This window comes from Aquila chrysaetos, chromosome 2, assembly GCF_900496995.4.
Source record: "Aquila chrysaetos chrysaetos chromosome 2, bAquChr1.4, whole genome shotgun sequence".
Classification (NCBI taxonomy): Eukaryota; Metazoa; Chordata; class Aves; order Accipitriformes; family Accipitridae; genus Aquila; species Aquila chrysaetos.
This window is the reverse complement of record NC_044005.1, coordinates 82,066,703-82,082,573: the sequence shown is the minus strand read 5'-3', so window position 1 is coordinate 82,082,573 and position 15,871 is coordinate 82,066,703. Positions and strand designations below refer to the sequence as shown.

At 45.0% G+C, this 15,871-nt stretch overlaps 1 protein-coding gene across 1 annotated transcript in view; it reads right to left on the bottom strand.

Moving 5' to 3' along the window:
- Positions 1 to 14,912, bottom strand: part of KHDRBS2 (KH RNA binding domain containing, signal transduction associated 2) — a 362,804-nt gene extending 347,892 nt beyond the window's left edge. Inside the window, exon 1 of the mRNA XM_030000725.2 lies at positions 14,650 to 14,912. Coding sequence (XP_029856585.1) covers positions 14,650 to 14,740 — 91 coding nt within the window. The 5' untranslated portion in view covers positions 14,741 to 14,912. The remainder of the gene's footprint in view (positions 1 to 14,649) is intronic.
- Positions 14,913 to 15,871: the final 959 nt, after the last annotated feature.

The window sequence follows — 15,871 nt, the reverse complement described above, 5'->3', positions numbered from 1 at the left end:
GGTTGAGACTCGAGAGGCAAGTGTAGGATGTTCAGGAGAAGAATTAACACAGTAAATTGAACAGATCACTGTAAGGAATAGACAATAACTAAGCTGTGTGCCCCACAAGAGAAATGGAAAAATACAAAGGTGCCCTGGGATAGCAAACTGTGTAAGGAAATCCCACCTCATCCAGACCTCTGAAGCAACTAATGACAACCACTCCTGCCCAAAGTACACAGCAAACAAATCTAAATACAGAGTAGCAACAAAAGAAATTATGTAGTGGAACAATCTCCATTTTCTAAGCATTGTGGAATAAACATGACCAAAATGGCCACGCGACATCTTGGAGAGTACTGAAATAGCCCCCCTACAATGATTTAAGGGCCAACAGCTTCTGTGTTTTGGGTGTAAGGAAAACAAAGTGTTGCTATACCTAAACAGGATTCAATAGGAGACACAAACATCAAACTAGATGTTCTCATGGCAATTTGAGCTAAAAGTGACCATAAATCAGTCTGGAAAGATCTGGCAGTTACAATTCCTCAGAATCTGAGGAAAAACACAGTGGAACAAAAATCCATAAATAATGTGGTTTCACACAAAACAGGGACTCCTACTGCCAGTGTTACTGAAGACGAGAACACTTATCACAAGATGGCTGGCAGAATATATTTTTGCCTGCTGTATTAAGGTAAAGGATTAAGGCCAAGCACTTTAGGGCTTCAGGTAAAGCCCTTGGTACACAAGAAAATTTTGCTCCAAGTTTCCAAGATCGCAATTTCTCAAAAAAATATGCTAAAAGTCATACATGAACACCACCATGACTACAGGTTATGAAACATCCACTGAAATTCATCAAACTAATATTTGTATTGAGGAAACCACTAAGAGACCACGTAAAAAAAAAAATTCAAACAGAAGGCAAACACCCTTATTGTTGTCCTATGACAAATCATCTCTCTGGAATGCCATGGGCAAAATTTTGATTATGTTGATTGGGGAGGGGGGGAAGGGGGCAGGAGAAATCCAACCGTAAAGGTGTAAGACTTTGTTGAGCTTCTTCCCCCCAGGGTGACTGTTCTCCCTTTCCTGAAATAACTTAATGAGAAGATGCTACTACGTATAATACAATCCTGCATATCAATTCTATTAGTTTATTAATCTGCTGTATCTGACATAGGATGTACCGTAGTAAGCCATAGTTCAGTGGTTTTAAGTAATGTATAAGGAAGTATGGCTTAAGATAGATCTCAAATAGACAATATCCCTGACTTAAAGTGACAAAATAATGTTAAAATAAAAACATGCCTCTTAAAACAGTTCTGGAGTTTAATTCTGATCCACAGCCAATGCTGTTAAGGAATGGTACAAATCATGAAGAAAACGTCAGCAGGGAACAATTGAACAAAAATTGTTAGTGGTAAGGCTCACGCTGCCGGAAACTAATGCAGGAATCTATCCCCCAGGATTTTAATTTATATAAGGAAAGAAAAGTGAGCAAGCACCACAGTCTGACTTGGAGTGTTAGATGCAGTCAATATTTCATTTAAGTCAAACTCGTTAAGTCTGTCCTTAAGTCCCAGCTCCAGCCTTCATCCAGCTCAATGCCGGGACACAACTGCAACACACAGCATCACTTCTTTCTATGCCAAATCCTTGTTTTCTTGAGAAACAAACACAAGCATGTGAGAGGGAACAGAGTCGCACTGTACTGCAAGAGGTAGGCTGACCCATGCAACCAGGGGAAATAAGACTGCAGTGCTTACACTGGAATACACCGGTCTCACAAACGAGACGCAAGCAGTGCACATCCACACCTGCCAATGCTAGCAACAGGAAGACAAACATTTTACCTGAAATTTGAGTTAGCTTACGCATTTCATGGCTCTCACAGCTAGAGCTGAGTCTGCTAAACAATCTGGGGGAAAAAAACCAATCTTATTGCATTGTATCTTTTCCTAATTTTCACTCCACTTCGTTTTAGACCAGTGAATGCACCTGAATTACCCTTTACTGAGTAATACTGCAAGCGCTAAAGCTAGCCAGAAAAGCCTTACAATAAATAAATTGTAAGATAGCCTTCCAATGTGTTACAAAACGTGTATGTATGTTCTTTAAATTATGTAAGATGAGAAAATTAATGTTAATTGAAACTTAAGTGACCCAATTAGAGTCATTCCAATTGTTTCTCTTACCATGCAAGTTAGTGAGATGCAAAACCTGCTATTATAGCAAAGCAGTCTTACCTCAGAATTGCCAGTCAAGTTCCCTTTTTTTAGTCCACTGCTTTACTCAATCTTTTTACTATTTGCAGTTTGAAGCTGTTTTCATGATCTCCAAAATCTTTGTTTCCACTTATGGATAGCACAGAAGTTAGTTTTAAAGACATACAACAGTTTGCGGCTTGTGAATTGGTGCTCGCATCACTGTGAAGGTTGCTGCTCTCTAATCAGCTGCAGGCTCCACAATTGAACACTTTCTTAATAAACTCTCGGCAAATCCAACCTCTCTTCTGTGAAAACCCATAAGGCTGAAAAAAGTGTCCACCATCATCTCATCCTTGGCCTGAGAAGTTAAGTGATTCTAGGTATGGTAATACTCACATACTTTGAACCCCATTTCTGTCAGAAGATGAATAACATTTAATTTGGGGGATACATCAGAATGCTTGGAAATTCCAGCACTCCAGTAAGGTTATCTCTATGGATGCAAGACATAGAGCAGTCACTATTTCTGGAACAGTCAGCCTTGAAGCATGCATCACCATGAGAATACCACCTTCTTTTCAAAGCAGCATGAGCAGTGTTAGACTGAATTATACATGCACTAGGGTACGGACAAAGGGTTATAGCCTAAACCATGAGTAATCAAATGATGGAAGTGAAGATTTTTCCATAAGATAGTGCACTACTCTACTGCTACTGTATTATATACACCACTTTTTTTTTTTGGTAGGAAAAAATATACATACACCCAGTAACTATTTATCTGCTTGTACGGCTAAGTAAGACTATATAGCAAGTGAAGTATATCACTTATATAAATATTATGGCCTTTAAAGGGGGGAATAAAGCATCCAATTTAATTTTCATTCCGACATCTTCCATGTGCTCTGGTCTTTCCAAGTCGCCTCCACCAACCAATCCTCCTCTCTCAAAGATACACTATCCAGTCACCTGCTTTTCCCTCACCATAATGCCTTCTGCCTAATGTTTCTGACATCCTTCTCCAGTAAAGCTGCCAGCTTTACTCCCAGCTCCAGTCTCCATGGAAAAAAATAAAACACCTCCTCCTCTTCACAGAGCTTCTGAGAATAGAAGAAGAGTATAAAACAGGGTGGAAGTGGCTGAGGGTGGGAAGTTCACTGATTATATTAGCTGCTTAGAGGAAGGCTGGGGGAGGCATCAGTTACCAGGGGAAGGCAACGCAAAGGAACAAGCTGGAAGAGCAGCACTGAAATAGCAGAATCTGGACAACCCTTCTGATCTGCAATGAAAAGACCACTGATATAAATAGAGAAAAGTCCAAGCTCACAGATCATAACACTAGTACACTCCAATCCAAAGTCTGAAGGCTCTATTACATAAAGAAAGAAGGAAACTCCATTATCTGAAACTTCAATCTGTTCAATGCTACAGTACTACCTTTTAAGATAAAAAGCATAAATAAACTATTAACTGGCTAACCATAGTATTCCAAAAGGACTGCAAATATTACTACAAGGAAGATCTCATTTGCTGTTTAGTACAAAATTGGAACCATCTCTACAAAATAGATCGTTGTGTTTAATTACTGCATAATTTAATACATACATATGTATGGCAGACACCTATAGTGTGTCTCTGAACACATGAAATACACCAGTACCAAAATTATGTAATTGTTCACAGAAGCTTTTCTGAAAGAGTTGAGCTTCATTTTAATTTTTCCTAAATAACCAACAGCATTTTCAAATGCTGATTAGCAGCTACTTTTATCTATCCATTTTAATTGAATAAAACTTAATTAAAAGGTTCCTTATTAAAGGTTCAGTATTTCTAGTTTTCATCAGTTTCTCAGAGCTAAAGTAACTGAACACTTTACACCTGCTATACCAGAATTTAACTCTTCACTTCATTGTTTTGATTTTCTTCTCTACATCCTTTTCTGTACTGCTACCCCCTTCTCCACTTCCCTTACAATCTTCCATTATTTTTCTCTCCTTTTTCCACTACTACTGCATTTTTTGTTCCTTATTCCCCATTCTTCCCCCTCTCCATCCTACTTTTTCACTATTTACAAAAAACCTTTAAAGGCTGTGAGAACGGACAGAGGTGAACTCTCAAGAACTGGGAAGCTGCCGCCAAAAGTTGGTATTAGCTTCTCAGCATTTCCTATCCATCTCCAGCTCAGGACTTCTTAGTTTGGATGGATGCAGAATCACATCAAGCTCATGTTTTGTGCCTACACCAAGCTGGTCCATTTCCCCTCTCTGATGAAGACATCTCCTTCCACTTCCACCACAAGAAGCACTTGGATAGTTGACAGTACAAACACTCCTTACTAACAAAAAAAACCCAAACAAACAAACAAAAGCATTACCTCAAAATCTTTGTAGCAGTGGAAGAAACTTAGTCCTCTCTTCTCTCTTGCACCTGTGTCCTGGTTTCAGCTGGGATAGAGTTAATTGTCTTCCTAGTAGCTGGTATGGTGCTATGTTTTGGGTTCAGTATGAGAAGAATGTTGATAACACTGATGTTTTCAGTTGTTGCTAAGTAGTGTTTAGGCTCAAGTCAAGGATTTTTCAGCTTCTCACACCCAGCCACCGAGAAGGCTGGAGGGGCACAAGAAGTTGGCACAGGACACAGCCAGGGCAGCTGACCCCAACTGGCCAAAGGGGTATTCCATACCATGTGATGCCATGCCCAGTATATAAACTGGGCTGAGTGGGGGCATGGGGATCACCACTTGGGGACTAACTGGGTGTTGATCGGCAGGTGGTGAGCAATTGCACTGTGCATCATTTGTATATTCCAATCCTTTTATTACTACTGTTGTCATTTTATTAGTGTTATCATTATCATTATTAGTTTCTTTTTTTCTGTTCCGTTAAACTGTTCTTATCTCAACCCCCGAGTTTTACACTTCTTTTCCTGATTTTCTCCCCCATCCCACTAGGTGGGGGGGAGTGAGTGAGCGGCTGTGGTGCTTAGTTCCTGACTGGGGTTAAACCACAACAACCTGACATATCACTTCAGATTATTCATACGCTCCGGGGCAGCAAGAGTATTTTCATGCTGGGACAGATGGTTTGTGTATTCTAACAAGCTGGTACTGTATGAACACCTTTTTGTCATGCACAACTCAACATAAACTATCACATATCCAGGTTACCTCACAGTTTAGTCTTCCAGAAAAAGAGTGCCAAAATAGGTAACATGAGCACCTGTTTTCCCACATTCCCTACTGACCTACAGATCCCTTTCCTTTTCCACTGATTGCTAAAAAATTTCTTACGGGATTTTGCACAACCCGATCTGTTGGTGTTTACACTAAACCATCTGCAGCAAGCAAAGAACAAACTAACCACCCCAATAACAGCAGCAACACAGCACCTGGAAGACCCCTAACAAACAGACTAGAATGAGAATAAGTTACAGGACATTCTGCAACAGTGCGCTTACAGAGACAGAGAAATCTTCTTGTTAAACAGGAGTGCATAGGGTCAGGGAAAAAAGAGTCCACGTAATGTAAGAACTGAGCACGGCCGACTACCTGCCAATGGCTTTTGAGAGTAAAAATAAATGGATATATAATTCATATATTTACCTTGATCTACGAGCATGAGAAGGAAGATCTTTCAAATTTTACAGTGGGCTAAAGTAAAGCCTGCTAGTTGGCATACAAATATTAGTGAAGTAACTTCAAATATGTATCTGTGCAAAAGCTAAATCTATTAGGTAGTTCTAAGTTCTACAGTCCTATGGATACACTGGGACAATAAGCACCATTTACCAAAATTAACTCTCCATTTTCCTGTTGAACAGCTACCTGAAGACAAGGAGGGAGAAAGGTCTCTTGGAATTCCCCTTCACTTTATCATTCCTTAATCTACCCTTCGAATGTCAACAGAAAAGGTAGTAAGTCACTTAAGAGTTTGGTTCTGCTCATTTCGGCAGAACCAGGGAAAAATCAGTTTAAGTTGCAAGCTGGAAAGTCAGGGAGCCAGCTTCATAGCTGCAGCGAATCAGCATGGTCCTAAGTATTTAGGAAAAATAGTGTCTCACTTTTCCCAGCTAGAGCTCACGCTCTGACCCCAGAGGATAAATGGCACAACCCCTGGATGACACCAAGAAGCTCTTACTGCAATCTCAAAAAAGATGAAATACAAGAGACAAATTTGCTGAGAAATAGTCAGAAAAAATCAGCAGTTTGAGCCTACATTATCAGAAATACAGAGCATAAAAATTTACACACTGTGAGAGGTAAGAAGGTAACTCTAAATTTTTCAACACCAAAAAGCAATTTTCAGAACATACACACACAGTCCCCAATTTCATGGCAAGGTCTTTAACTTCAAGCATTTGAAAGAGAGCTCTGAAACATACGTTTGAATACAAGGGAGCATTAAACTAGGGGAATATGCCAAGACGGGATTTGTTTTCTTTCTCCAGCGCTCACACCTCCTCGGAAAACTGTTTTTCCTCTCATTCGCAGTGCTGCTCTTTGGAAGTTGACTGATGATGAGCCGGGGGCTCTGATCCCTACTTGTGCTTTTGCTGAAGACATACCTGCCTTCACCAGTTAGCAATTCTAAACTGCTTCTACTATAGAAGAAGTAGAATTCTTTTCCTTCCAGATCCAAAGCAGGGCTAAAAGGAAGAATGCAGATTTTAATAAATCTTTTACAGACTAGCATGAATTATTACTTTTTCCAATAGCTACCTCAATTCCCAGAATTCAAAGTGTTTTATAAATCAAAAGCTTTAGTGGTTTACATCTTTCTAACTTTTACAGCAAGAACCCAGAGTATCTGATGAACGCTTCAGCAGGTGCAGAGAAATTCAAAGGCACCAGCGACCCGCCCTGTGTCTTTTAGGCTTTGGATCATGCTAACCCAAGAAGAGCAAACAAGAATTCCCATTGCCAGCAGCGCATTTGAAGTTTTAAAGATGTCTTTGGTTACACCACATGCAGCCATATATGACCATCAAAACTTTGCATCATCTTATTTAAATGTAGATAATTTTCAATATTACCATACTAGCATCATTATGAGTTTCACTTGATAAATTTTTCGGTATTCATACTAAAAAAAAAGAATCCATTTTAACAGCAAAACTTGCAAAATCAGGATCAGGCATAAGTTATTCCACGAGTGGTTTTTGAGGGGGTTTGGAGGTTTTTAATCTGCTGAAAGTCTTAAGATAATTTTTCTTCACAGTTTTTATTAGTTCCAGTCCTTTTTAGGATAAGGAAATAGCTGTACTCGTTTCCAGCAGGATTCTAATTAAAATATGACAGGTTTTACAGAGGACTGTAATAACTAGGATTATTTTGGCCTGCAAATTTAAAAAGAATAATTTCATATTAAAAGTAGTAAGAATAATACACATTTCTTATAAAGCTCTATTCACTCAGAGATCTCAAAGATCAGAATGAAATTCAGCAGTAGTCTACACCTTTACAGATGGAAGTTTTAGAAGGTATTCATTGAAGGTATGCAGTACAAGGAAGAAACAAGTCAAAACTCCATGTACCACGCACCTCAGACCTTTACCCGAGTGTCAAGGCGTTCCATTTTGCCAGTTAGACTGCGTAGTCCATATTTGTTTATACAGCCAGAGACTACACCATGGCATCATTAATGTTCCCTGCTTTACACACTTCATTTTAGAAACTGCCTGCTTCCTCACTTCCTCTGACACGGTGCGCTGATATTCCTAACCCTGTGCTACAAGACCCATCCAAGGACTGAAAAACGCAAGTTGAACAAAAGATTAATGCATACCTTCACATCGCTTAGGCAGGATCAGCCTGCAAACCAGCTTCCTCCCTGCCCCCCCCCCCCCCCCCCCCCCCCCATCATGCATGCTTTACTAACAGCTCAAATTCTGCAGGGAAACACTTCTCTTATTTTTTTATTTATTCTCAAAAGTTTTTAAAGAAAAATGTACATTCTGAGGTCAGCCATGAGGACACTGAATTTTCCGTCAAATTCAGCAGTTTGTTGGGGAAAAAGAGATTTCAATTGAAACAGTTAAAAACCGTTTGTTTTTGAAAAGGCACTCTTACCCTGCACTGAAGTGCCAGATAACTGCAGTGACCCTGCAGGTCAGGAAAACACCATTTCATCTGGACCACACGTTTAGCCTACGGTATGGCTGCAAGGCACAGAAAGGCATGATGTATTCCTTTTTTAACAAAGCTTGGAGAGGAGCTACCAAAGAACAGCTGCATTTATGCATTCTGAAATAAGACCCAACACATCTCATACTTTGAGCTTGAAACCTGTGTCCTCAGAGGTGACGGAGGAACCGTTTTACAGCGTCGCTTTGCGTGGCTAGGTAGATGTTCAGCCTTTCTTAGGAGACTTACGCACTGGTCACTCCTGATCGTATCAGACTCTATAGACTATTAAACAGCCCAGCGTGCTATAGTGCATCTGGTTGTCAGAATATGTTGTCTGCGTATTGCTTGCAGGAGAAAAGCATGCATCCAATGCACAAGAAGCTGATACAGCCGTTGGGCCAGAGGAGCCCTTTCCCAGAAGGTGCTGGGATATGAAGCTCCGTTTTGGCATGTGGAGCCCAATCATGCCACCTCCTGGTTAGGAATGGCCACTCTACTCTCCCCGCTACACAGGTGTTCAGTGCTTGGGAAGTTCACAGTTGACTGGGATTTTCTACTCAGCTATCCAGCCATTCTGCCTTCTCCTGCTACCGACTGCAAATATTTTCAATTTTTCCAAATTCTTGAGTTTAAAAATATCTACTTTGAAGCATAAAGGAAGAGAGATGGATGATTACAGTAGGTGATCCCTGATGAATACAGCAAGGAGACCAAGAACGAAGGAAATCTACTACAAGAATTCCCAGGACAAATAAAAAACACATTTCTCCTTCCAAGGATAACATTCATGTTGCCAAAAAACAGTGCTCTCTGTGGATGAGGCTATGGCCATCCAGATAAGCCCCAGCAAATGCCTTTGACCTTCCCTTAAGCAGTCAGTGCTGAATTCTGCTATTTGCACTGAATTGCACCTTAAGCATCTCCACCGATTCAAACAGCACCTTTTAAAGAGTGAAGCACTTTTTTTTTTTTTGTTACACAAGGGTATCAGAATCTAACCTTCAGTTATTGCATTTATATTGTTCCCTCTTTGCAAAAGAAATTTACTGTGTTTCAAAGTACATGTTTTCTAAGACCACAGATCAAATGGTCCTAAGCTGCTTCAGATGTCTGAGAGATTTTTATTATTTATTTTTTTAAATACCCCCCCCCTTCCTCTTCAGCAAGCCCACCTTTTATGACTAACAACTTAGGGTCAATATAAACACTTACAAAGGTTGCTTTGTTCCACTTATTCTAACATTTTATAGTATTTTTTTTCCTCTAAATCCCGTTATCGCCTGGGATTCATCTGCATTACATTCTGCAGGGCAAAAAGCACTTCCTGAGATTATGAACACATACCATGTTGTCACACCACAATAAAAAAAAACCTATTCACCTTCAAAAAAATGATTTAAAAAAGCAAAGCTCATCAGTCAGTTCTAAAACCTGCAGCATATCCTACTGATTTTCATGACTACGAAGGTCTTAGCTGCATCAATCAATATATTGTATTTGTATAAGGACTGCCTGATAGCCCACTAACGGCAACAAAGATTCGCATTAACTTTAGTGAGCTTTGAACCAAGTCTGTAATGCCTAGCGCATCACTGCTTTATGGAAATCATAAGTACCTTGTACTCATCTGGAGTTTGCACTGATATTGCTCCTTTTTATTGAAAGGGATCCAAATGATAAGATATATAAATGTGGTTTCTAACGAAACCAAGATATCTCAAACACATGCTCTAAACATTAGTGTGTTTCCCAAGTCAATCTTCCAGTTATTTACACAGCATTTCTTGGGACAGCAAAGTAAACTGTGATCAATGCAAACTGTTTTGTGAACACAGATTTCTTCTCACCTGATGTAAACACCAGGAAAAAAAGAAACAACAAGCAGAAAACTGACCGCTCACAGATTAGTATTAATGTATGAATTTACATTAACATTTTACATTTATCTTACTTTACTCCAAAGGCTTGTTTAGACAGAGTAAACTAATAAATTTGCAAGTATATTTTCCCAAGTAGTTTCCAATGGAAAATTTGACAAAAACTAAAAAGTATCAGAGGCCTGACTTTAGCAGGTCACAGGCTTGACCAACAACAGCCTTTCACATCTTGGGCTAAGGATACAATTGCCATATTCTGTATTGCCAAGACAAACAATTTTCATGTAGAGACCTTATTATTGCCCCAAGTTTTTAATAGAAACATACATTGATGAACAAAATCTGCCTTCCTGTATGAAAAGCAAATGAATCTCCAAGAGTCCAAAGAAATCCAAAACCCCCCCATAAGCCAATATATTAGTTGAAATCCTGAACATGAGACAAAACGAATTTGCATTACATCAACAGTCTTCAGACTAGCTAGAACAATTATTGCAGGCTCGTATGAGACTGTACTAATGTTCATTCAGTGTAAAGGCTAAGTAATTGTATACCTTTTGAATAATCATGCCCTGTCCTACAAGGAGCTTTACGACGCTGAGCTGTATGAGTCTAATCGACACGACTGGAGGTTTAACAAACTCATGCTATGCCACATGGAATAATCCGGAGACTTAACTCAAGATTAAAGTTAAAGGCCTGACTCTCATTGCCTTCAGAATGCCAATTGAAAGTCTGAGGTCAATTGTACCATCATTACATTGAGAGAAATTAGCTACCTCATTACCCAAGTAATGCTGATATTTCCGTGGGGAGAGAGGCTCTTACGTTGGCCGGCTATTTCCGATAGGTCTTTTTCCTTTGCATTTATATTACAAAACACATAGCTGGCTTTAATAACATACTATGCAAGACATTCCAATGCCACACACATATGAATACACACACACGCAAAATTTGCTTGTCCCAAGAAGTATACAGACAATTAGGTGACACTTTAGGTCATTAAAAATAATGCTGATATAAAAGAAATTTTGAACTACGAGACAGTTCCAGCTGGCTGTAGCTGTGTCATCCACACCTTCACAGCTGAAGTCACACACTTATTTTTATATTCATAATCATAGATATCTTACACAAAACAATAAATATTTACATACATGCAAAAATAACACACATAAGCAGCTCATTAGCTACCATGGTAGGAAGTAGCACTAGAACAGAGAGGCTCTCAGCTCTCCCTGGAGCTTTAGAGTGTGCTGCAGGATAAGTGCAAGTTCAGTACAAGAGGTACTGCTCAAGAACACGCTCTTCACTTTTAACATTTTTCATCTGACCAAGCATTATCTGACCTCGCACATTGATCAAGATACCTCCTTACTCCAAGCAGTACATCTTACCTAAAGAAAATAACGACCTGTAACCAGTTTACGACAAAATCATTTAAAGCTATCGGTAAAACGGTGTGATTCTTCCAGCTCTTGTAACAGCCTGGTACACAAAATAGTTCAGTTAATACAGAAAAGCCCTCTCCAACAGATGGAGATTCGCCTATTCTTTAGAGTTTGGCTACCTATTAGAACTAAAAGAGGTCTTGTTTTCGTTGCCAACTAGATCATCTTATCAGCATAAACGTGTTCAATGCCTTTTGCAAAAGTTTGAATAAACTAATATGGACCGAGGTAAATAATATCGCCAACCATTCACACTTCACAGGTTCTTCTAATAGAGATGGAAAAGCCATTTGTAAGTCATCTAATAGTATAACCGTCATGTAGGAGCTACTTCTATATGAAACAGGTAATGACCCAGGGGGAAATAAAGTATATTCTGATTAAGGCACTCGATGAGTCATTCAGAGACTGGGCTCGTTTTCAGAATCCACCACAGCCTCCCTCGGTGATTTTTAGAGAAATCATTTAGTTTATGCCTTCACACTTTGTATCTAAGAAGCACTAGTAACTTTTTCCTCACCTTTCTTTGTGTTGTTTGGCAAGCATGCAAATTCTCTGCCACGGGAAATGCCCCCTTCCCATGGGTTTCACCGCACATTGTACCATGGAGGCTCTGACCCACATAAGGGCCAAAGTAAATAATATTTATCCGTCCCTCAGTGGTGAGGGGTAAATAGCTACTGCCTCAAGTATGCATCTGACACAGGTCAACCTGTAGGATGCAGACCTACGTAATAAAAACATAACTGATTTTAAAAACAACAAATTACTTAAGTACACCAGTATGCACAAACTTCAAAAAAAAAATCAAGCAAACAAACAACAACAAAAAAAACCAGTAACAGGGAAAAACATGGGGTCTTATCTTTACAAGTAAATCCAGTTTCATAAATTGAAACCGTATTTCCGGAATGCTTGTCACTTGCATGCCCTTCTGCAGTTGCACACAGCAGCATGTCTCTTCTCAACCTCAGGTTCTAGCAACTGACATGAAAAATCACAGCCTTTTCAAGTCAGGAGGAACACTTGCAGCTCTCGACTCTGAAGCAGAAATCTTCAAATCTACACTTAGGCATTTTATACAGAATCTGCTGGTGATCTGAAAAGCTTAGTATGCCACCAAAATAACCTGGCTGCTATTGTTACGTATGCAGCTGATGGTAGGTTGTATTTTAAAGAACAGAAATCCAGAGTCTGGGAGCATCGCTTGATTGCGGACATATCCTAGAAATACAGTACTACAGAGATCCTTGCACCACTGTCCCACATTCTTCTGGCAGCCAAAAAAATTTCTGCCGGTTCCATACGTTTCCTTTCCATTTATACCCAGCAGCAACCAGTGGATTAATTCACATTTCCTTAAGTAGCTATACTCTTACCTTGATGAAAGCGTTTTAACAGTCATCGTATGTTAGACTCTAAACCGAATCTCTAGAAAGCTTGACAGATGGCGTTTGGAAGGATAATGCCAGGTATCTGGTGTGAATCTGACATTAGCATTCCCTACAGACAGCTCGCCTTCATCTTTTAAAAATCCACCAATATACACGTAGTCCTAGTTATACTAAGAAGGAATGAGAAAACTCATCATTTATTCAATCTCACAGGGGCCCAAAATGCAATTTCCACATGGAGGTGACACCTAGAAATACCCTTTTTTTTTTTTTTTTTAAACTTTACTTCGCACGCTCTCGGTTTTGTCCTTCATGCCTTTCCTTTCCCGTGCATACCCGCACACTCTCGGCGGACACCTCCCCCCTCTGGGAGCAGACCGAACTGCAAGGTGCAAAATACCCGTCCCTCTAGGAAATCGGGGCTTTGTTCATCCTATGTTTATTAGAAAAACAACTGTGAAAAGCGGCATGGCTGCCTCTTCAGCAGCAAGGGAGCTGTGACAGCAGTGTACTAAAGGTGTCGGTACTCCTACCGAACGTCCGAGCTATCCAACGGGCGCACTCGTGACAAAACCCAGGCTCGGTATCGTCATTCGCAATCAATAAAACACGTATTAAGGAAAGACAACGACGAGACGGTAAGTTTTAACCAGTTACTGTTTCCCTTAAGACACAGCAGGACTTTGGGAACTCTTCGCCGCCTCTGAAGGCGAGTTTATCTGAATCTGTGGCTCTCTCGAGGGCCTGGCCATGCATTTCTTTGCCTCAGCCCCACTGAAGGGCTTGACGGGTTTGTCTTGCTTTAGGCACCGTTCCTCGCTACTCCCTTCAGGCGCCGGGTTCCAAGTTTAGCAGGGATTTTGGGAGGGAATGTTACGCGCCTCGGGAGAAAGAGAAGCGCGAGGGGAACTTACTGGATCAGCCTTCTGCAAAAGTTGCGGTGCCGTGCCACAAGGCCCGCGCTCAGCGACTCGGCGCGGAGCGGCCATCAGCAGAGGGACCAGGCTATAAACTTTCTGGAGAAGCTGCCGCCGAACCAGTTCCCCCAGGGCCGGGAGAGCCGAGGGGCTCACGGCGCACACCGCGATGGCTACCACGGGGGGGGGGGACCCCTCCGCGCCCCGGCCGCAGCCCCGTCCCCGCCCCGGCCGGCCGCCGCTCCCTCCGCACGGCGCGGCCCGGCGGCCCCTCCGCACCGGCCTCCCCCCGCTTCGGGGCGGGACGCGGGGCGAGGCGCAGCGCCGGGGGACGAGAACCCCGCCGGCAACCTTCGGCTGGAGGAAGCCGGCAGCCGGGGAGGGGTGAGGGGGGGGGGGGTCGGCCCTGCCCGCCAGCCGCGGCGAGGCGCCCCGCACCGCCGGCCGCGCAGGGGCACGTCGCCGGGCGGCGGGCCGCCGAGCCCCGGGCGGGCTCCCCTCAGACCGGCCGCCGCCGCCGTCCCCGCCGGCCGTTCCAGCGCCGAGGCTGTGTGGGAGCGCGGCCGCGCCGCCGCCCGCAGCCCGCCCGAAGAAGACCCGAGCTCCGTGGCCGCCGAGCGCCGGCCCTGAGGGCGGGCGCCCCCCCCCCCCCCCCGGAGCGGCGGCGGGTCGGGCGGGCGCGGAGCCTTACCGTCGGCCAGGAGGCGCATGGCGTGGACAAAGGAGGGATCCAGGCTGTCCTTCTCGGCCATCAGCTCGGGCAGGTACTTCTCCTGCTCCATCGCCTCGGGGCCGCGGCGCCTGGGCACGCCGGGGCGGGCTGCCGCCGCCGCCGCCGACCTCCTCGTCGCCCGCCCGCCCTCGCCGGTCGCCCGGCGGCTGGCAGGTGCCCCGCGCCACTCCCGCGGCGGGGCGCTGCCCTCGGCCGCCCCGAGCGCCGCCTCCGCCTTCCCCTCACGCCGCGCTGGGGGCGGAGCCCGGCCGCGGGGGCGGTGCCGCGGCCCGCCGCCGCTTTTATTCGCCCCGCCCCGCCCTCCCGCCAGTCAGCGCCCCTCGCCCGCCGCCGGCCTTTAACGAGGGGGGCGGAGCGAGGCGCGCCCCTCCCACCGCCACCGCCGCGCCCCCCACCCATTGGTGGGTGCGCCCCGCCAGGCGGGGGCCCGGGCGAGACGCTCGCTCGCCATTGGCCGTCGCCAGGGCGCGCGGCGCCGGCCGAGAGACAGAGAGGGAGGGAGAGAGACCCTGTGCGCGTGTGCGCGCACGTCCGCGCGTGTCTGTGCGCGCCCGCGGGTGCCCGCGTGCCCGCGCGTGTTCTCCGCGTGCCGGCGGCCCCGCGAGCACGTGGCGGGGACGGACGCGGGCGCGGACGCGCGCGCGGTTCTTCCGCGCGGAGGGTGCCCGCGGGCGGGGCTGTGCCGGCGGGCCCCTGCCCGTGCGCGCGTGACCCCGTGCTGCCGGCGCGGGCCCCCGCGGGCGAGAGCGGGGGCCCCCGCGGGGGTTCGCCCGGGGCGCGGGGCTGCCTCCGGCCCGCCCCCGCCGGCCGCTCTCCGCGGTGCTGAAGCGGCGCGGACGGGGACCGGCCGCCCACCGTGGCCCGGACCGGCCCGGCTCCCCGCGGCGGCCCGGGTGCCCGTGGGGTGCCCGTGGGGTGCCCGTGGGGTGTCCCCCGCCGAGGAGCGCGGTGCTGCACCCCCCCACACCACCCCGCAGCAGCTCCCCGCCGGCCCGCGTCACCGACCGAAGGGCGTCGGGCGGCCCCAGCGCCGGCAGCTGGAGTAAATCCAGCGGGTTCTCGGATTCCCGTCGGAATCCAGCTCGCGGCATTCGTGTACCGGAGGTCGCGTTCACCCGGGAATTCCCCCCCCCCCCCGCGTCCGCCCCAGGCGGCTCGGTAACGGGAGGAAGCAAGGGAT